At 40.0% G+C, this 22,889-nt stretch overlaps 1 protein-coding gene across 1 annotated transcript in view; it reads left to right on the top strand.

Moving 5' to 3' along the window:
• Positions 1-22,889, top strand: part of NSMCE2 (NSE2 (MMS21) homolog, SMC5-SMC6 complex SUMO ligase) — a 243,427-nt gene that overhangs the window by 15,630 nt on the left and 204,908 nt on the right. The window contains exon 3 of the mRNA XM_070942023.1: positions 14,875-14,981. Within this exon, the coding sequence (XP_070798124.1) occupies positions 14,875-14,981 (107 nt within the window). The remainder of the gene's footprint in view (positions 1-14,874; positions 14,982-22,889) is intronic.

The raw sequence follows: 22,889 nt of genomic DNA, 5'->3' as shown, positions 1-22,889 counted from the left end.
GTTCGCCCCGGATCATGCGAATCGGTAGAATCGGTAGCGGTGGGAGGCTCCGCCCACCCATCCAGAAGCTTCTACGCATGCGCGTAGAAGCATCATGCGTGCACCCACGAGCGAACTGGTAGCGACGGGTTTTCAAATCTGCCTCTGACCCTTGTCTGTGGTCACATGATCGCACTTTGGACACTTGGCTGCTATCTTATCAATAGCATCACGAAGCATAACTTTACCCTGTGTTGGATCTCTTTCCATAATCCCCAAAGGGCAGGGGATTGAAGGAATTGAGGTGCAGCACATCTAGAGAGCATCTACATAGGAAAGACTGATTGATCCTGGTGGGAATAAATTTTCTCACACTTCTCTTTCTTTGGATTTATTGTGTTTGGCAGTTGATGGAAGAGAGCAGGCTGTGTTATAAGACCCTTTAATATTATCTTTATACCAACACAGCTTGGCTTTAGTTAGCTTCTCAAATTCAATACAGGATGACTCCTGATTTTTCGTGCCTCTACTTTTTTTTTACTACTGGAGGGCACAGTTTCTGTCTTCCTGGATCCAAAACAAGGCATGCCTACTTACTTGTAGCTGCCATCAGTGAGGGCTTATTCCTTACTATTGGGGTGTTTCTATTTGTACTAACAGAGAGTTAATAGGTGAATTAAATTTGATGCTCAGTGCAGACTCAAATTCCAGAACGCAACTTTAGATAGGTAGAATCATAGAAGTACAATGTTCAAAAGCCTTCAGAGGTCACCAATTCATTTGGGAGATAGGGATATAGATCAGAGAAGGCTCATAACTCAATGCTAGAACAAACAGTTTGACTGCAGAAGGTTGTAAGTTCACACGGTGACATCTCTATATTTAAATAACATCTCCTTCATATCAAATTTGACTTTTGGTAACCTAATAGGGACACTCATTCTTGGTACCAATATAGAAATGCTTTATCACTGCAAATTTTGGGATGGTTTTTCAACACGTCAGTTTACCTTTCAGCTTTTCCTAGTGGCTTTCTCATCCAAGAACTGATCAAGTCTGACCCCTTTAAGGTTTTTCAGCTCAATCAAAGTCAGTTAAATTTACCACATTGCTTTTCCAAGCAAGTGTCTCCAGAGCAATTCGGCAGATACTTTGTGTGGGTTGTAGACTCCATCTCATGCTACCACTAGAGTGACAGCACCGCCAGCATTCAAAAGTGACCAAACCATCAGCCAGAAAGCATAGGAACTGAGAAGGGGTCTGTGGTCATCACCTGCAGAACCACTCCTTTATTGGGGATGTCTTGCTAACTGCCTATGCTTTCCACCTGTTGCCTATTCCATTTGCACAACAGCATGTGAAATTGATTGTCAGTCAGTGTTGCTACCTAAGTGGACAGTTTGATTTCACAGAATTTCACAGATTGATTTGGAGTTACATTGTGTTGTTTAAGTGTTCCCTTTATTTTTTTGAGCAGTGTAATAATGTGGCTCCTTGGGAAAATTAATTGCCCACCTCTGCTCTGGAGGAAGTGTCTTCCGAAGGGGGGAGCATGTTAGTGAAGATCTGTTGCCTAGCCCCCCCATGTACTTTGTGTGGTGGGGAATTCTCAACATGGTCTCATTAGGTCAGTGGTGGTGAACCTGTGACACATGTGTCAAAAATGCATAACATTTTGGGTGACATACCGGCATTCAGTAACAATTATTTTCCATAGCACGCCCTGTTTTTGTGGTATTTTCAGAGGCTGTGTGAGAATGGGTCTCTGGACCCTTTGAAAATGAGTTTGTACTGTTCGTTATAAAGAATTTTTGACATGCCGACCCCAAATAGTTTGCCATCACAGTCTTAGGTGGACAGCAAGGAAATTTGTGGCTAATCCCTAAAAAGTTCTCCTTTGGAACCGATTCCCTGAACCAGGGGTGAAATCCAGCAGGTTCTGACAGGTTCTGGAGAACCGGTAGCAGAAATTTTGAGTAGATCGGAGAACTGACAAATACCACTTCTGGCTGGCCCCAGAGTGGGGCGGGAATGGGGATTTTGCAGTATCCTTCCCCTGGAGCGGGGAGGGAATGGGGATTTTGCAGTATCCTTCCCCTGGAGCGGGGAGGGGATGGGGATTTTGCAGTATCCTTCCCCCAGGAGTGGGGAGGGAATGGGGATTTTGCAGTATCCTTCCCCTGCCACACCCACCAAGCCACGCCCACCAAGCCACACCCACAGAACCGGTAGTAAAAAAAAATTGGATTTCACCACTGCCCTGAACCCACTAAGAACAGGTATCCCTCTGTAATGGCAAAGTGTCTTTCTTTATTTATCAAATTTATGTAGCTACCAATCTCACCAAGAAGTGATTCCTGGATGTTCTGCTGGCACCCTGGTTGCTGTGCTGTAGCCCTTCTACAACTTTTGAGCCATCTCTAAAGTAACCCATCTTGAGTCTGCTGGAATCGCCCACCTTAGTGGCGACTGAGTCCAAGAGGTTAGTTTATGCCAGGGTGGATAAAAATCAATCATTTTTTTAAAAAAATAAAAAAAAATTGGATTTTTTTGATTTAAATCGGATTTTTTTGATTTTTATCGAATTTATTTTAATAAAAAACTTTTGGGGTAAAAATCTATCGTAAGATAGTTTTCTATTTAAGATACATAAATAATTTAGTTTATTCAGCATGAAATGGAGCTTAGTTATGTAGCATGAGGTTGTATATTCTGCAACACTGGGACTATCGGTGAGTCAACAGTGGGTCAAAGGAGTAGCAGAGATGGCAGTTGCTCTTTAAAAATTATGATTTAAATCGAGTTGATTTAAATCAAGCCTTTTTACTAGTGATTTAAATCATGATTTAAATTGTGATTTAAATCAACTCGATTTAAATCAAATCCACCCTGGTTTATGCAGCCGGAAATGAATGAAAGAACAAAGCTGATGGAGTCAGCAGAGTACCCAGGCACTTAGTCCTAACCTCATGGTAAAAGTGCGCTTCTTTTTCAACTCTGAATGCTCTGCCTCCTCCAATAATGCGGGGGTGTGGAGTGGAATAATAAAGGACCAACTTCATTTACTTCCATTAGTTCCGAGGCTTCTCACGGGTACAAATTTGACCTTGTTAATTCTGAAACTATTTGTCTGTGACAGTCTGTGAGAGTTGAGTAATGTATTAAAACTTTATCTAGTCTCATTAAGTTTCAAAGCACCTTGGGAGACTTTAGTGAAGGGGAAGAGCAGAAGCTTTGGAGCTACCTTGGTCAAGGGCAGGGGTGTCAAACTGGCATCATCATGGTGTCGTCACGTAATGTATCGTGACTTTTCCTCCCCTTTGCTAAACCGGGCATGGATGTGGCCAGCACGTGACGCATCTGGCCCACGAGTTTGACACCCCTGGTGTCACCCCTAGACTGCACCCCTAGAGCAGTCTAGAGGACTGGCTGTGAAATTCTCTGAGTTGAAGTCCACACATCTTAAAGTTGCCAAGGTTGAAAAAACACTGTTCTAGAGGATCCAGAAAGAAAGGTTCCTTTTCACTCCCACCTTGCACTCATTTCGGGCACAGGCTGAATTCCCACTTTGCCCTTAGCTGTACAGGTAGTCCTTGACATGTGATCGTTCATTTAACAATGGCTGAAAGTTTTAAGACACCCTGGGAAAAAGTGATTTTGGACCTGTCCTCAAAGTTACACAATCCCCACAGTCTCATGATCGCAATTCGGGTGCTTGACAACTGGCTTACATTTATGATGGTTTCAATGTCTTGCAGTCATGTGATTGAGATTTGTGACCTTACCTTACCAGCTGGCTTCCAACAAGCAAAGTCAAATGGGGAAGCCAAATTTGCTAAATGTGTAATTTGTTTAACAATCATGATAGAATGGTAGGCAAATTGGGTTTGATCATATGATCACTTAGCAACCAAAATTCGAGTTCTACTTTTGGTTGTAAGTCAAGGACTGACCGACCTTCCTTCCTTCCTTCCTTCCTTCCTTCCTTCCTTCCTTCCTTCCTTCCTTCCTTCTTTCCTTCTTTTTACCTGTTAGTACCCTTAATTTATCAGCATGAACGATCATCTTCCACCAGGGGAATTGGCAGGGTTAAATGATGTTTATGGGACTGTTAATTCTCAGATGGAAGCAACACAAAATATCCAGTGTTCAGAAATACCTTTGAATGTGACTAGCTCCTCAATTAATCTCTCTGCATTACTTCATGTTGGTCCCAGTGAGGTTTTTTTTCCCTATTAGTTATACCACAGTTGAGTTGGAATAAACAAATCAAATGGTTCAGTAAAGTGAATTTAAGTGAACTTAAGTGAACTAGGATGAGAGAGGAATAGTTTTAATTGAGGAAGGGTGGAAAAAAAATGAGAAAATGATCCAGATAAAATCAGGATGTGAGAGGAACAAGAAAGGTCATAGTTGAATGTGTTCTGTATGGTGCATTAACGCTGATGATAGAAGTTCACATTTTGAAGCTTTATGCTAGAGTGGGTTATGTTTATAAGTAACAATGAATAGCTTGTTGGATAAATAGTGGAGTGGGAAAGATAATAAATGTCAGGTGTGCTTCCTTCAAAGTTGAAAAGACAATAAAGTTGAAAAGAACACATTGCCAAGGCAGGAAAATAGAAATGTTTATGTCCTTATTTAAAAGTCTGGCTTTAATTTAAATTAAATTAAATTCCTATTTATTTTCTTTGATATGTACTAGTATCACCTTCCAAAATTACTACTGTTATATCTTTCCTTTAACCTAAGTGTTTCTCATTCTGAGCAGCTTGACAATGTGTGGACTTCATGATGGCTGGGAAATTCTGGGAATTGCAGTTTACACATCTTCAGGTTGCCCAGAATGAGAAGCACGCTTTAACTTAAGGACATGCAGATAAAGGGACAAAGAAGAGGGAGGGTCAGCCTATTCTCCAAAGCACCTGAAGGCAAGGCAAGAAGCAATAGATGGAAACTAATCAAGGAGAGAAGCAACCTAGAACTAATAAGAGAAAGGAGAAATTTTCTGACAGTGAAAATAATTAGTGTCACGGTTTGTCTTCAGAAGTTATTGGGGCTCCATCACTGGAGGTTTTTAAGAGGAGACTGGACAGCCGCTTGTTTGAAATGGTAGGGTCTCCTGCTGCAGCAGAGGGTTAGGACTAGATGACCTTCAAGAGCTTTCAGTTCTGTTATTCTGTGATCAGTTGGGTTAACTGAATCTCCTTCAACATGTTGGTTTGTTGTACCCATTCACTATGTCTCGGTAGGTGGCAGCATCTAACTGACCTTGGCTACTCTTGAAAAAACCCAGCAAGGTTGGTCTTGATTTGTCGTTTCTTGGTAGTAGAAGACTGGCTAGGAAATCCTAGAGATGTAGCTAAATTGGGTAATAGGGAAGAGAGAATTGAGCTTGAATTAAGAGAAACTTTCCTTTGATATCACCAGGCAGCTTTTATTTATTTTCCAAATTTCCTTTGTCTCCTTAATTTGTAAGTCAACTTGATCACAGATTTTCCCCGCTTGCTGTCTTTTGAATATTAACTTCTGCTTCTGACAGACTAAATTGTAGACACAATTTTCCTGATTGATTTACTGAAACCATTTGCTTCTGAACTTCCCACTTTGAATGAATTTTCTGAGCTGGGGATGGAAGTAAGCAGTAAGAATGAAAAACCCAGCAAGAAATATAAACGTTGCCATGAATCAGTTGCTAAAAGACACCAATTTGTTCAGAAGGTAGCAAAAGTTTAAATTTTAGGTTGCTGATTATACTTTAAAAGCCCTTGGAAATGAAAAGGCCTTTTCATCTTAAGGCAAAGAAAGATGTAAGGAAACTGGTTTGCAATTCTCTAGACCAGTTTCAAAGTCTACATGCCTGGCATGTTTTGCTAAAGATGAGCACAGTCTCATACATTATCTGAAGACTTGAGAAGTTAATGTTATAATTGGGGAAGCGGCATTCTTTTCAGATGGAAGACGTTTCTAGGCTAGGAGTTTATCTTTGCAACAGGTTGCAGCTGTGGACAATTTGTGGCACGGATAGTCAAATAGGTCACAGGGTGGAAACCGAGTGATGGATGGGCCAGCTGTCAAATATCCTATAAGGCAGGCAAGATGGCAGATACATGTTCAAAAGCCAGATTGGGAAGAGAAACTGAGGCCAGAAGATCTGTTCAAATCCGATTATGTCTTCACTGGTTGGTGAAATTCCCTGATTTTTATATAGCTACCAATCTCACAAACAAGTGACTTTGGGTGGCAAACTGATGGTCCTCAAGGCAATCTAGATCAGTTAATGGAGCTTTGAGCAGCAGTGAGGAATCTCTGGCCTTCAGGGATTTGGTCAAGTCTCATATGTCTCCATTAGTTAGTGAAATTCACCAATGGCCTTCAAGCAGTCTAACTCTATCAGTAGAGCCTTGAGCAGGAGTATGGAGTCTCTGGCCTCTTCTAGAAGTTGATAAACCATAACTTTCAACATTTTTCAGTATTGGCTGTGTTATTTGGGAGAAGTGCGAGATGTGGTTCAACTCATCCAGAAAGCTACAAGTATCTTTGCATAAGTCTAGCAGATACTCTACTTATTTTGCCTGCATAAGGAGAATGGATCAGGGGTGGGATCCTACCGGTTTAACAACCTGTATGCTAAGCAGGCGTGTGCGCAGTTTGAAGAAAACTCACCTTCCGCATTGCTGCCGGCAAGGAAAACAGCTGAAGGATGACAATCCACTCAGCCGTGCTGATCAGCTGGGCTTCGGAAACGGAAATATACGTGACTATAACACAGGGGCAGGCAGGCCCATTTCAAAATCAGAGTGAACCGGTTCGCTCACGGCTGAAAGTCGGAGCTAATGTTCGCCCGAACCGGTCTGAACCGGTAGAATCCCACCACTGGAATGGATGGTTTGGCTTGATGGGACTTTATAGAACTACAATGCAGTGGGAAAAATCATAGTGATAAGGTAGTATATATGCTTTGCATTTCAGGAGATTCTAGTCAAACATTGAACAAGGTAACTTGAAGGATTACGCTTCATGTTATAATTATAAATGTCTAGTATAAAAAAGGTCACTCTTGCTTGGGGGCCTATCACGTGAGAATTAGTGAAATGTTAAAACAAATGATACCCAGAAGAGATAGCAAAGCACAAACAACTGTGTTCCTTCTTCCTCCTTTTCCTTGGTATATAGAACAGGCGCCCAAAACATTTATATTTTGCTGGAGCATAAAGTTCTGTTTTGCAAATATCCAAGCTGTGATAGGTAAGGATAATAGGAGTTGTAATCCAAGCACATTTGGAGAGCACCAGGTTGAGAAATAATGCTGTACTATTGAAAATGGTATGCACAAACGGTGCATACACATGCTAAAAAATTAGAGGCCTATTTAGTTTCTGTTGAGCATCATTAAATTATCAACAGAGGCACTGTGGGTGGATTGTTGAGCCCGGAAGAATAAAGTGTAAGAGATAATTAGTTAATATCCGTCTTGTCTCAGTTGGGCTCCACCTGTTTATTATTAGCTCCTTTTTTTTAAAAAAAAAGTCTAAAATTCATAGCAATTAAGCCATTCTCAGTAAGTCTGAGGGTTATCAGCTACTTGTTCTCTCAATCACTTTCTCTAATGAGAATGCTATTGTTGCAATTCCTTGCATTATCAATGTTCTGATGTATAACTCAGTGAAGGTTAGTATTGGTTGGAAGTATGATTCATTGAGAGAGGAGGATGACATGTGTTCACCAAATTTATGATTCATGAAATGTGATCCATGTCAGTTCTGAAGGAGAGAAGAAGCTCATTGGCCACCTGGCTGGTGTGGAATTGCTTCCCAAAGGATCGTAGGAAAGCAACTGTATGAAAGGTAGGTGAGGACAGGAGGAGACAGGAGTTTGTTCTCAAGACTGATGTCTACAACTTCACCTGGATGTCTGTGAGTGACACTTTTTCCAAGTCTGAGAATTGGATATGCTTTGGAGAAAGAGGCTTCTTAGCTTTTCACTTATTACATTCTTGTGCTTTTGGCTGTGTGCACACATTAGGCTAATCATAATTTGCTTTAAGCATTATGTTGCATAAGCACAGTTTCTGGGTTCTTGTATCCCATTAATCCATAAAATACGGTTTACAAACCACAAGGGCCAATTTTCTGTAAGGACTCCAATGAACAATATCTATATAAATACAAAACAATACAATTGACCAAGTAGGTTTGACAAAAGAAAACTTTTCACTCAACACATAATTATGGGATTTATGTTTATACAATGTTGTCATAGCAGGTTTGCTCAAGATATTTTGATGCCTGAAGCAAAAGATAAAATGATGTCCCTTCTCCATCTTACATACAGAAATTGACAAAGTTGATATCTTTCACTCTACTTATCTCAATCAAGTAAGTTTCACAGTCCATTTAAGAAGAGAAAAGAGACTTAGGAATTTTCCCAGAGAGATAGTTATGCAATTGTGAAGCTACCTTGGAGAAGACTCTTTATCTATAGCAGTAGATGAACTTAAGGCTCAAGTGTACACTGTTCATCAACAAATGAAGGCAAATATACATGTCCTCAGATAATGTTGCAGAATCCAATCTGGGACCAGAGGTTTTGTTTTTTGAGCTTTCGGGCTTGTGCTGGAGATCATCCTCAGGGAACTTGTCTCTAGTAGAGAGACCAGCACACACTCTGCTAGAAAGATGTTCCCTGAAATTTGTCTCCAGCATGAGTCTGAAAGCTCAGAAGATAAAACCTCTGATCCCAGTGACCGATCCAGATTGGATCCTGCAACTTTCCACTAAGTAACATGCTTAGACAGCAAAAAATCTTCAGTGGTTTGCCATAATTCACAAGATATGTTTTTCTCCCATTAGTTTATCCCTTGTTTTCTCCATTAACCCATTTCCTTTGCCCAACATGCTGAACTGTGAACCAACTGTATGGATTGAATTGCCACATCCTTCATTAAAAAGTGATTGGCATCTTTGTGGCTCAGCAGCTCGTGAGGATCTAGCCCAGGGGTATCAAACTCATGTCATGGCAGCATCACATGATGTATCGGGACTTTTTTCCCCTTCGCTAAACCGGATGTGGGTGTGGCCAGCATGTGACACATCCGGCCCGTGGGCTGGGAGTTTGACAACTCTTACCTAGCCTATCACTTTAAATGGAGCCCAGAAATGGATGTGCAAACAGTTTAAATTTCAAACTGGTCCAGAATGCGGCTGCGCGGGTGATTATGGGAGCGTCATGGCGCTCCCATGTAACACCTCTCCTGCGCGAGCTGCACTGGCTTCCGGTGGTCTTTCGGGTGCGATTCAAGGTGTTGGTCACCACCTTTAGAGCGCTCATGGCTTAGGATATCTACGAGACCGCCTTCTGCCGCCGAGAGCCTCCCACCGGCCAGTACGCTTCCACAGAGAGGGGCTCCTCGGGGGCCCGTCGGTCAAACAATGTCAACTGGCGGCCCCCAGGGGGAGAGCTTTCTCTGTGGGAGCACCTGCCCTCTGGAACGAGCTCCCCCCAGAGATACGGGCGATCCCGGACTTACGAACTTTTCGCTGGGCCCTAAAGACTTTCTTATTTCACCAAGCCGGGCTGGCCTAATTTTTAAATTTTTAAATTGTTTAATTTTAATCTGAATTTTAATGGGGTATTTAAACTGTTGGGCCAAATTATTTAATTTATTTTAAATTGCTTTTAAATTTTGTATTGTGTGTTTTTACCTTTGGCTGTTCACTGCCCTGAGAACTTCGGGAAAAGGGCAGTATATAAATTTAATAAATAAATGAATGAATGAATGAATGAATGAATGAATGAATGAATGAATGAATGAATGAATGATTGAATGAATGAATAAATGAATGCAATAAAAGCAGTTTGCACAAGCTGAATATTTGTGCTACATTTTGCATGATTTGCATGCTTCCAAGTTGTTTCTAAAGTTAGCCCCAGTTAGAAAGAATTGCTGCAATCCTGTTTAGTAACTGAAACCAGCCTTGTTTAAGATAACTCATCGGAGGATTTGACCTTCCAGGAGGAAGATTAGGTGAGCAAGGCAGTAAGGTAGATTGCTATATTACAGTGTTTCTCAACCTTGCCTTTGAGATGTGTGGACTTTAACTCCCAGAGTGCAGGCTAGGGAATTCTGGGACTTGAAGTTCACACAACTGAAAGTGGCCAAGAAACATTGCTATAATTAGTATACGAGGCACTGAATCTATGTTTTGCTTGGGATGCTACAGGATGCTAGCTAAGAAAGCACTGAAGAGACCTTTAGCATCCTGGCTAGAAAACGTCCTGTTTGTTTGATGCTGTTCATAGACTCTACCGAGAAAAGGAATTGCTCAATGGGAAAGGAAGCTTACTCTGGACTTTTGTACCGTTTACATGCCTTTTCCATGAAAAACAATACCAAATTATATGTTGCAATGGAGAAGGGATTTATTTGGAGGAAAGGTGAGAAGTCAGCTTAAAAGACATGTGTTTGGATTTTTTAAAATAATAGGTTCTTCTTTCTTGTGGAAAGATAAATCTTATGATCTGCTTCAGTTTTGTGGGCAAAACACAGCTTCTGGTTGATGCTATTTCAATTTGGATAAACCTTTATTATTTTTGTTGGGCTAGAAAATGCTGACTCAGATTTGATTTTATAAGAGATGACATTTAAAAGAATGGGGGCTAATTATAGTTTCAACCATAGTTCCGCAGGAGAAGGCATTCATATTTCTGTTAAATATTTCTGGAGCAATATGATGACTCATTAAATACAACTTCTGCACTAAATACCCTGATTGCCTAATGATTAGGTGTTGGTAACTGAAATCACACGCACTCACACCATTCTTTCTCTCTCAAAATCCTTCTTGCATAAAACGAAGGAAATGTTGTTCTGAGTAATACATTAGCTGGGGTTGCCCAAGAATTGTAAAACGGCCTTTGGTTGCACAACATGTAAAAATGCAGTCTGGAAAACGTCTGTTATGCCTATGACAGAAATGTTACTTCTGTAATTACATAGGGAAAAATAGTAAAAAAAAAAAAAAGAGGATAATCTTTTTGATAGTGGTGAACAATATAATAGATGCTGATAATAAGTGTTAAATAAGTGTACAGTGGTCTAAGCACCCTGTTATTAACACAGCTGCCTGCAATTACTGCTGGTTCGAATCTCTCCAAGGCTCAAGGTTGACTCAGCCTTCCATCCTTTCTAAGGTAGGTGAAATGAGGACCCAGTTTGTGGGGGCAATAAGCTGACTTTGTATAAATATACAAAAGTATGAAGGCTATTGCTTAATGCATTGTAAGCCGCCCTTAGTCTCCGGAGAAGGGCGGCATATAAATCAAATTAAAAAAAAAAATTTCATAGCCAGCTGGTGGATAACTGGTGTAGGACAGTGGACAAAATTAAGTTCGTTTGCTTCCCTTCAGATCATTGTGGATTTTTAACCCATACTCTCTTGTGGGGTTTATGAAGATAAAGTGGGAATGGTTTTCAAAAATATAGATGGTTTTCTTCCAAGTAATGGCTTGGATTAATGTAACCTCTTAGGAAACAGATCTTATGATCATCTCAGCACTTCACATACCTCTACAGTTCAAATGTAAAAATGTGACTAAAATTATTTACTTGGAAAAAAAAATAGTTCAAGTAACCAAGAAGTTTACATGCTCAGTAAAAAAAAAAAAAAAAATGTATGAAAGTAATAGTGATATTGATTGAATGCTGTCCTACCCTTGGCGCATAGTCACACGTTGCCACTTTAAAATTAAGAAATCTAATTTTGCAAACAAATTGGAAAGAAAAGTCTTCTTTCCATTTCTTCTTTTTCCAATCAGATCAAGAAAAAAAAGGGGGGGCTCCTGTAATGGTGTTACTATCAATCTTAGTTTGATATAAGAGACAACTCTGGGGCTAAAACAGAAATGGGAATATATCAAGCCATAATTAATGATGAGCAGATGGATAATTCAGAGTTGATCGTAGCTAGGAAAATAATGATTAGCCGGCCCATCTGTCCTGCATTCTAGGAAAAAGAGGTTCGAGCAGTTTTGAGAGGTCCTGCTTTAATTAATTTACTAATAATTAGCTTTAAGAATTTTGGCTTATTCAGTTTCCAAGATTCCCTATATTCACTCCTTAGCGTCTTGACAATAAACTGAGCTACAGAAACTCAGTGTAAATCTTTCAGGGTTGTACTCTGCTGTTAGAGATTTGATGGTTCAGAGGGAGGAAGAGAAAGATTTTAAATCTATACTCATTTGTGAGTTGCAGACTCATTTAACTCCTATTTCCTGGAGAGCAGGTTGAAGATAATTTCCATAGGGACACATTTTGTCCTTCTCAGTTTAACCAAACGAGTTGGGAGCTGTATATCTTGGTGCAGTTGGGCATTTCCCATTAGTTGGAAACACTCTGTTACTCAGCCTACCACAGGCAAATCTATTGCGGTATAAGAATTTAAGGGGGGGCTTTTTTGGTCCCATATTTTGTTACCACAGGGAAAACCAGATGACTCTTAGAAAGTCCACAAGTTGGAAACTCTGATTTGGGTGCCATAAGATACTAAAATCTAAAGACTAGTAGTTACTGTTAGTTTAATCCTTTATGAATTGTCTAATCCTCTTCTAAAGTCCTTCATGGGAGGCTCAACTCCTGGAGATTACAAGTAAATATCCAAATTTGCAGGCAGTCTATAACCTACAATCATTTGTTCAGTAAGCTTTCGAAGTTACAGAAACTTTGGTCCCAATTGTGGTTATAAATCAAGGACTGTAAACAGATTCAACCTAGAAATCAGGAGACATTTTCTGACAGTGAGAACAGTCAACCAATGGAACAGAAGTTGCCTTCAGGAGTTGTGGGAGCTTCATCACTGGAGGCTTTCAAGAAGAGATTGGACTGCCATTTGTCAGAAATGGTGTAGTGGGTCTCCAGCTTGGGCGCGGGTTGGACTTGATGACCTACAAGGTCCCTTCCACCTCTGTTAATCTGAGAAACTACCTGTACTTGGTAGCAATATGGAGGTGGTGGTTGTTGCCATTTTATGGGATACAATTTTCAAATTTTACAGTCTAGCCCATAACTTTTTTCTGTGGTGGTCTCCCATGCTAGCATTTAAACAGTATTTAATTTCCAAGGCCCAACAAGATGGTTGGTGATATTCATTGGATCTTGTAGCGATGAGTTCCACAGTTGAACTGTGCCGTCTTTAGAGAAGCACTTATGGCAGCACTTATGAGTGCCGATGTTAATGGTATGGAAAGTTGAATTGCTGTATTTACATGTACCTTGAAAAAGACGGTTGATTTCCATGAAATGTTTAATCATAATAGACCATTGCAGCTGTGATCCTGGCACAGCACTATTTTGATTTAATTTATTTATTTAGGGTTACTTAGTTTAATCTTAATGCAGCATTAAGATGCATCAAGCCTTAACGCATCAAGCCGTTACTTGATGTCTCAGAATATTAAATGACTATAAATACAATTTAAAACATATTTTAAATGGTAAACAGACATTTAATGGAAGAATTTGGCAGAGTAAGATAGGCAAATGGCTTTTGAAACTGAATCCATCCAAAGGTGCAGAAATCCTTGATTTATAACAGTTCATTTAGTGACCATTCAACAGCACTGAAAAAAAAAGTGAGTTATGATCATTTTTCACACTTATGACCATTGGTCATGTGATTTATATTTGGATGCTTGACAACTGATTCATATTTCTGATGATTGCAATGTCCTGGGGACCTTTTGTGACCTTCTGATAAGCAAAGTCAATTGGGAAGCCAGTTTCACTTTAAGAATCACGTTAACTGGAATGATTCACTTAGCAACTGTAGTCATAAAATGGGCAAAACTCACTTAACAAATTTCTCATCTAGCAACATAGGTGAGAAATCTACGGGCTCAATGGTGGTAATAAGTTGAGGACTACCTGTATTTGAAATTCATGAGGGAGAGAACATGATCATTTCCCTCAAACCATCACAGAAAGAGCCTGTTTGTGATCTCCATCAATGATGGTTAGAACTGACTTTTAAAAGAAGCCACTCAGTCCGGTTTTCTATAATTAGAACAGCAGAAAAAACAATGGCTACCAACCTGCCTTCCATTGAGGACCTGTATACTGCACGAGTCAAAAAGAGGGCTGTGAAAATATTTACAGTCCCCTCGCATCCTGGACATAAACTCTTTCAACTCCTACCCTCAAAACGACACTATAGGGCACTGCACACCAGAACAACTAGACACAAGGACAGTTTTTTCCCAAATGCCATCACTCTGCTAAACAAATAATTCCCTCAACACTGTCAAACTATTCACTAAGTCTGCACTACTATTAATCTTCTCATCATTCCCACCACCCATCTCCTCCCATTTATGACTGTATGATTGTAACTTTGTTGCTTGTATCCTTACGATTTATATCAATATTGTTTCCTGATTGCTTATTTGTACCCTATGACTCATTAAATGTTGTACCTTATGATTCTTGATGAACGTATCTTTTATTTTATGTACACTGAGAGTATAGGTACCAAGACAAATTGCTTGTGTGTCCAATCACACTTGGCTAATAAAAAAAATCTATTCTATTCCCTAATCTATTCTATTCTATTCTATTCTATTCTATTCTATTCTATTCTATTCTATTCTATTCTATTCTATTCTATTCTATTCTATTCTATTCTATTCTATTCTAATCTAATCTAATCTATTCTATCAATGCAGCATTTAGGGAAATAGTTTTTACATGTTTAAATTAAACTATGTTGCCCCTGCTTTTTTCTTGCATACATTTACTATGTTTTGTTCTAATTTGGTTCTCTCTAAACATCTTCAGATTCTAGTTGTCTGAAAGAGTGAATTCCTTTTTTTTTTTTAATTAAGTAAACTTTTATTTTGCAGATGACCTGGAAGAAATTAAGACAATGGAAGAAGTCATGTTAGAATATGCTGTAATGAGCAGAGAACTGAGTCATTATGTGCAAGCTGTTGAAGAAACAGTAAATCAGGTAAATGTGGCTGATCTTTAGTCCAACTTTTATAGCTTTCCCATGTCATGAAAGCAAACCCGGAGTTTGAAACACTCTAATGATTAACAAATTGTATGAGATCACTTTTCTTCTCTCGACATGTGACAGATAACGAATTAGGAACTTAGTCACAGAAGCCGGTACTGTATTCATATATACGTTTTGTGTCTTAGAACAGTGGCCAGTATCTGCCCTGCCCATATGAGAATCATTTGTTTTCTTGTGCCCTCTTTAATTTTAAAGCTGATCTTTGGTAGTGGCTAAGGAAGATATGGATGCAGTGGCTCAGTGGCTAAGATGCTGAGCTTGTTGATCAAAAGGTCAGTAGTTCAGCGGTTCAAATCCCTAGTGTCGCGTAACGGGATCAGCTCCCGTTATTTGTCCCAGCTTCTGCCAACCTAGCAGTTTGAAAGCACGTAAAAATGCAAGTAGAAAAATAGAGACCACCTTTGGTGGGAAGGTAACAGCGTTCTGTGCGCCTTTGGCGTTTAGTCATGCCGGCCACATGACCATGGAGACGTCTTCGGACAACGCTGGCTCTTCGGCTTTGAAATGGAGATGAGCACCACCCCCTAGAGTCAGGAATGACTAGCACATATGTGTGAGGGGAACCTTTACCTTTACTTTTACCTTTAAGGAAGATGTGGGAATTCTTTTATTTTTCCTTCCCTGTAACTTGGAATAAAAGTGACCTCCCTTAGAAGTATATCTGAAGCACTTTAAGTCAGGGGTTTTCAAAAATTTTAAAGTCACAGAACCCATTAGTTTTTTTTTTTTTTTAAGTCCTTGAATTCCAGATCAAGAGCTAAAGCTTAGTGATGGAAAATTGGCTGATTTTGAAGGAAGGTTGGTGTGTATGGGGGGGTTGCTCCTGGTCTCTCATAGACCCCCGTCAAGTTCTTTAAACTTAATTGTAGGGGTCAGTGGAACACAATTTGGAAAATGTCGTTTCACTTATTCAGTATGTTATATGAGCTCAGCATTTGTTCCGTACCAATCCCTGGATTTTAACAAGTGACATACTTTTGCAAGCTTCTATAAAATTCTGGAACTGTTTCAAATATTTCAGTGGAATTATGAAGTACTCAAAATTGTGCCAAAAAAAAAAAAAAAATCCTTGGGGGTGGTGGGAAGGAGAGGTTAGGGGAGCTATCTAGCTGTATATGGAAGATGAAAATCTAAAGAGAAAGAAAAAATTATGTGGTAGAATAAAGGGAATGGTTAGTGACCGTGCTATGAAAGTTTGAGACACCGCCAACTCCATCCATTCCCAAACCAGAACCATGCTGCTATGCTGGGACTACAACTCGCAGGCAGGGACCTAAGGAATTCTGGGAGCTGTAGTCTCAACACATCTACAGAGAACCAGGCTGGGGATGTCTGAACTATTTAAAGAGATGCAATTATAATATGTAGACATGAAGGTTATAGAGTTAGGGGAAGGAATATTAACAATTCAGAGACTTTTCTGGTGATTTATAGCACCAAATCTCTGACAGGGGTGTCAAACTCATGTCATTACGGCGTCATCATGTGATGTATCGTGACTTTTTCCCCCTTCTCTAAATCAGGCATGGGCACGTTACATATCCGGCCCACGGCCTGCGAGTTGAACAGCCCTGTCTTAGAGATTCGGGTTTGGCCAAGAAAATTGGGTAACCAGGTGGTATTGCAAAAACTGTAGGATTGATTGAAGCCAGAGATCAGAGAGTTGGCTTGGACAGATCAGAAAGCGGTGAGAGGCATGGAGGTGGATTTGACATGGTGAAAAGAGCTGTAGCATGAAACACGCCAAAACTGTGTCTTCAGACATGCTTCTTCAAAGCTTCACTGGCAAACTGGATTAGTCCTTTCGTCCAGAGATTCCACATCCCTTAAATGTCCTAAAGACTAAGACGGGTATCAAACTGGCGGCCTGCAGGCCGGATGCATCACGCACAGGCCACACCCCACCCCAGCTCCGTGAAGGGAAAAAACATCAGGAAGCATCACGTAAGGGCAACGTGACGCCGTGAGTTTGACACCCGTGTTCTAAGAGATGAATAGATAAAGGAGCATATTTGTAGCTCAGGCTTAAAATGAGGGGGGTCCTTGATAACTCTCTGATCTTGGCTGTTTTCTTGCAGATGTTTCATTACCCAACTAGGTAACATCATCAGTGAGCTGCCTTGATGATGTTACCTAATTTGGGCAATGAAACTTTTGCAAGAAAACAACCAAGCTCAGAGAGCACCAAGGACCCCTCATGGATACGACCCTTAGCCTCTGTTTCATCACATTAACTTGAGATGAGGGACGATGAAATTCTGGTTATTGATACGGTTGCCGCAGATTGAGAAGGCTTGGCTGTTCTGTCAATTTTGGGTGCAAGGCCTTTGCCCTCCAACGTAAGGGGTGGGAAAGCGAAGGGCAAAGGCCCCTGGGCTTGTAGAAAAGCAGAACTGGCATTCCTGCTCTTTCGTCGCTTTCAGCAAAGGTGTTGGCAGAAAATGCCCTTTCTCGCTTGCCGTTAATAAAAATCCGAGGCAGAACACTTCAGTTTGATGCATTTTACATGGATGGTGTTACTACTACCCAGGCTGTTTTGATGGAAGAGCTGACCTCGGATGACCCTGTCAGCATGATTGCTTTACAGGAATCACAGTTAGTGGCATTCATTATGAGCAGCCGCAGTCGCTGTTTTTGGCAGATTGGTGGGTGTTGAGTAAGTAATCATGAGATCACTTGCTGGTTCCCAGAGCTATCCATTTCTTTTCTTCCCCCCCCTCCCTCTACCTCAAATAATCCTTCACCCCTGCTACTTATAAAACAATAAAAGGGTCTGTCGAAAATGAAAGATTGGTAGCAAAACGTATAGATAGGTGCGTAGCTGAGAAAGCCAAGTTTTTGTTGACTTAAGCTGTTGTAAGAGCAAAAGGGCAGGTGAGCCACGCCAACATCCTCATTTGATTGACTCAGCACTCATTGAATAAGAAACCAGCAATTGAGTTGCTGTAATATTTCTAACAATTGGCTTTGGGAAACCCTTTGTTTGAGCAGAAATGGAAACTCCCTTCTGGGCTCCTTTTAGCTTACCTGGCAGGTAACCCACCTTCTGTTACTTCTCTTTTTTAGTAGGCTTAGGTTATTTTTTATTTCTCACCCCCCCTTTTTTTTTCTTCAGATTGATCAATATTAAATTAATAAATTTAAGTGATGGGCTTAAGTCAGGGCTGTCAAGCTGTTGGCCTGCAGGCTGGATGTGTCACACACTGGCCACGGCCACACCCTGTTTAGTAAAGCGGGGGGGAAAGTCCCGATACGTCACGTGATGCTGCCGTGACGACGTGATTTTGACACCCCTGGCTTAAGGGTAACTTTATTTAATTTTTTAAAAGGAGGAAAAGTTTATATTTATTGAAAACACGGGTGTCAAACTCGATTGTGTCATGTGACAACAGCTCGTGACTTTTTTGCCTTTGTGGAGCTGGGTGGGCGTGGCCTGTGCATGATGCATCTGGCCCGCAGGCCTCCAGTTTGACGCCCAGTGGCAAAAATTATTTTCATTGTTTTCTTTGTCGTGGGGCAGCATAAAGGGCAGGAATAAGCTCTGGACAGAGGATAGAGGACAGTCTGAGGGACTCCTCAGTTTATGCCTGCAATTGGGACCAGAATTTTGCTCATAACAGCCATAAATCGAGGTACCCATGTGATTGGACTAGATTTTATGACTCTTTTTACAGCAGTCATTAGGTGAATCACATCGTAAATGTGAACCCATTTCCCAGATGGACATTTTTTGCCAGAAAAATGCTGCAGATCAACAAAAAATGTCATGAAATGTGGTCATGTGACCACAGGATACCACAACCAATTGTAAATGTGAAGTGCCAAGTGCCCAAAATCACAGTCGTGTGAACACAGTGGCAGGGAGGGCGCCAAAACATTTTACGAAGGCTGGAAGTACTTTACGGGCCATAAAGTTAAACTTTCCAAAGCTGTCATAACGCCAAACAGTTGTTTAATGATAGGTCGTATGTCAAAGAGTACCTGTCAAACATATGAATTTTTTATGCAGCCATTAGTCAATCACAGATGGCTGAGATCTGCATTAAAAATCAAATATTGAAAAAAATCTGGGTGTTAGCACTTTTTCAAACTAAGATTTTGTTAAGGAAAATATACTTTTTCTGATAATGATCAGTTGGGTATATGGATTACACCAGGGGTCAGCAACCTGCGGCTCTGGAGCCACATGTGGCTCTTTCACTCCTCTGCTGTGACTCCCTGTCACTCAAAATATGCGTCACAACCGCCAATGTGCGACACTCGCTGGCATGTGATTTATTGAGCTTTTCAACCCCCGGTAGGTGAATCATGGATAAATCTAAGAAAAGAAAAGTTTCAGAAGAAAACAGAACGTTTAATTCAACTGCATATGCTAGTTTTGTGGCCGCTCAAGAAATAGTCAGGCATGGGAAGGGTTTTGTGGCTCCCGGTGTTTTCTTTTCTGTGGGAAATGGGTCCAAATGGCTCTTTGAGTGTTTAAGGTTGCATACCCCTGGGTTACACTGTTCACTGCCCTCAACATCGTGTATGGGTAGTCTTCAACTTATGAACACAATTGAGCCGAAAATTTCTGTTGCTAAACAAGGCAGTTATTACCTGGGTTTTGCCCCATTTTACGACCTTTCTTGCCACAGTTCAGTGATTCACTGCAGTTGTTAAGTTAGCAACACAGTTCGATAAGCTTCGATAAACTTTCCCATTGACTTTGCTTGTCAGGAGGTCACAAAAGCCGATTACATAACCTTGGGTCACTGCAACCGTCATAAGTTTGAATTGTTTGCCAAGCATCCGAATTTTGATCACCTGATCATGGGAATGCTGTGACGGTCATAAGTGTGAAAGGTGGTCAAAGGCATGTTTGTGCCACTGAAACTTTGAACGGTCACTAAATAAACTGTTGTTAGTCGAGGATACCTGTATTTGGAGGTATAATTTAATAATACTGTTCCTTTCAGCTGTCATGATATCAACCAGTAGATAGAGCATAGTGATTTGGCCTAGCTTTAAAACATCAGTCCACAACCATTCTGGGTGGCGGGTGGTGGGAGAGGGGATGGTTGCACAAATGCAGCGCATTCACCCACCCCTTCTGTGGCCCGGTTCTGAACGGGCTAAATCCAAGCATCAGGCCACGAATGGGGGGTTAGGGACCCCTGCTTTAAAGCATAATTATCTGCAGTATGGCTTCCTCCTCCTATGAGGACTAAATTCCATGTTTTTATTATTTAGATTAGATTAGATTAGAATTCTTTATTGGCCAAGTGTGATTGGACACACAAGGAATTTGTCTTTGGTGCATATGCTCTCAGTGTACATAAAAAGAGAAGATACATTCGTTAAGAATCATAAGGTACAACACTTAATGATAGTCATAGGGTACAAATAAGCAATTAAATCATACTAGGAAACAGTCAATTTAAATCATAAGGATACAGCAACAAGTTACAGTCATACAGTGGAGATGGGTGATAGGAACAATGAGAAGATTAATAGTAATAGTAATGGAGACTTAGTGAATGGTTTGACAGTGTTGAGGGAATTATTTGTTTAGCAGAATGATGGCGTTCGGGAGAAAACTGTTCTTGTGTCCAGTTGTTCTGGTGTCCAGCGCTCTATAGCATCATTTTGAGGGTAGGAGTTGAAACAATTTATGTCCAGGATGCGAGGGGTCTGTAAATATTTTCACAGCCCTCTTTTTGACTCGTGCGGTATACAGGTCCTTAATGGAAGGCAGGTTGGTACTAATTGTTTTTTCTGCAGTTCTAATTATCCTCTGAAGTCTGTGTCTGTCTTGTTGGGTTGCAGAACTAAACCAGACAGTTATAGAGGTGCAGATGACAGACTCAATAATTCCTCTGTAGAACCACTCTTTTTTTACCACTCTTGAAATGAATTCTGTTTCCTTACACCAACTTGTACGAAAACATCCTAAAATTGTAAAGTTTCTAAACTAAAAGGAGCCGGCAATAATTTTGCAATATAATGGATGGGACACAAAGAGAATTTAGATATATTATTCTACAGGTAAGAGTAAATGCTTGACTGAGAAGAAGGATCTGTATGTAGGTAAGTTGCAAGTTTGAATATTCAAATACGATATTCAAATTAGCACAACCCAGAATTGAGTTAAAGTGAGGCTAAGATATACACAGTTGTAGTTTTTGACAATCTCTGTGCATGCAAAATGGAGACATGGAAGGTTCTGTCAAAATATAATTTTTTTTAAAAAAAGTATTCATTTTATAAAGAATATACACACTATGTTTATACACAGTATACATTTTAAAAAGAGGCTTTCTGTTTACATTCGAGCAAAAATATAATGTAATTGAATGACATGAATGTGGTCATAGCAACAATAAAAGGACAACATATTGGCACACCTGTATGTATGGCAGATTTTTGTTTATTTACTTTGCTTTCTATAACTACTCTGATTTTGTTAACCATAAATTTAAATCATAAATACATTCTTTTTTTTTCTTTGCTGTAATATTTTATTAATTGTACATACAAAAAATTATGCTTAAAAGTTTTCATTGCCTACTTCCATTGAGCTGGAACCAATTGCCATACTTTCCATGGAAATATCCCTTCAAATGGAGCAATTTAAACAATGCAACCATTGATTCATTAATCGCACTAATCAGGACCTATCTATAATCTTTCAACCAATTTTCCCTCTTTGCACATGTCTTAAAACTGGACATGTTGGATGTTTTCAGGAAGTTAGAAGACAGCTTATTAAAAGGTGCAACAGTTGATCTTATCTCTCTCATTACTGACCGGTTAATTACAAAGTGTGTTACTGGAATAAATTTCCTATCCTATAATTGGAGAAGACAATATTCCATATCTGGGACACGGAAGGGACAAGAAAAGCATCTTGTTAAGAAGGGCTGATGCGGTTTTGATGCTAGCTGCACAATTTGCCACCCTGTGAATGTGTAAAAGTATGAGCCGTCAAATGTACATTGGTGGTGTGATGCAAGACATTGGCTGGCTGCTGAATGGGCAATAGCTTGGGTGGTGCTCTGGTTCTTCATGCAAATGTAACTTCTGGTGGGAAATTTGCTAACACTTTCTCAGCAGTCTTCGTTGTATAACACTTGGAACCTGGAAGTTTTGCAAAACAAATCCAGATAGGAATCATTGTTGCACGAGGAGGGAGGAGACAGAAAGGGAAGCGAAGGAGTGATATAGAGGAACTCATCTTGACTGATATGAGAAGGAGGTTACCAAGGAAGACTATTGAAACCAAATTATTCTGCCGTAATTTTCATAGACGTTGGGAGTTTTAAATGCAAAAATACACAAACACACGTATGTATGTATGTATGTATGTATGTATGTATACATATAAATGAATGCATATAGGCAGTCCTCGACTTACATTAGTTCATTTAGTGACTGAAGTTACTAAACTGAAACAAGTGACTTGTAACCAGGGTGGATTTGATTTTAAATTATTGGGAGTTTTAAATTGTCTCGGGCAAAATTTATTTAATTGGGTTTTAATCATGTCTTAACTTTTGTATTTATGTGTTTTATTTAGTGCCTGTTCACCGCCCTGAGTCATTCGGGAGTAGGGCGGTATACAAATTTAATAAAATGAAAAAAAAAAATGAAAATGAAATGAAACCGAGTTGATTTAAATCACAATTTAAATCATGATTTAAATCACTAGTAAAAAGGCTTGATTTAAATCAACTCGATTTAAATCATAATTTTTAAAGAGCAACTGCCATCTCTGCTACTCCTTTGACCCACTGTTGACTCACTGATAGTCCCAGTGTTGCAGAATATACAGCCTCATGTTACATAACTAAGCTCCATTTC

This window comes from Pituophis catenifer, unplaced genomic scaffold, assembly GCF_029215685.1.
Source record: "Pituophis catenifer annectens isolate HBS135680 unplaced genomic scaffold, rPitCat1.0.hap2 SCAF_3, whole genome shotgun sequence".
Lineage (NCBI taxonomy): Eukaryota > Metazoa > Chordata > Lepidosauria > Squamata > Colubridae > Pituophis > Pituophis catenifer.
This window is presented reverse-complemented; position numbering and strand designations above follow the sequence as displayed.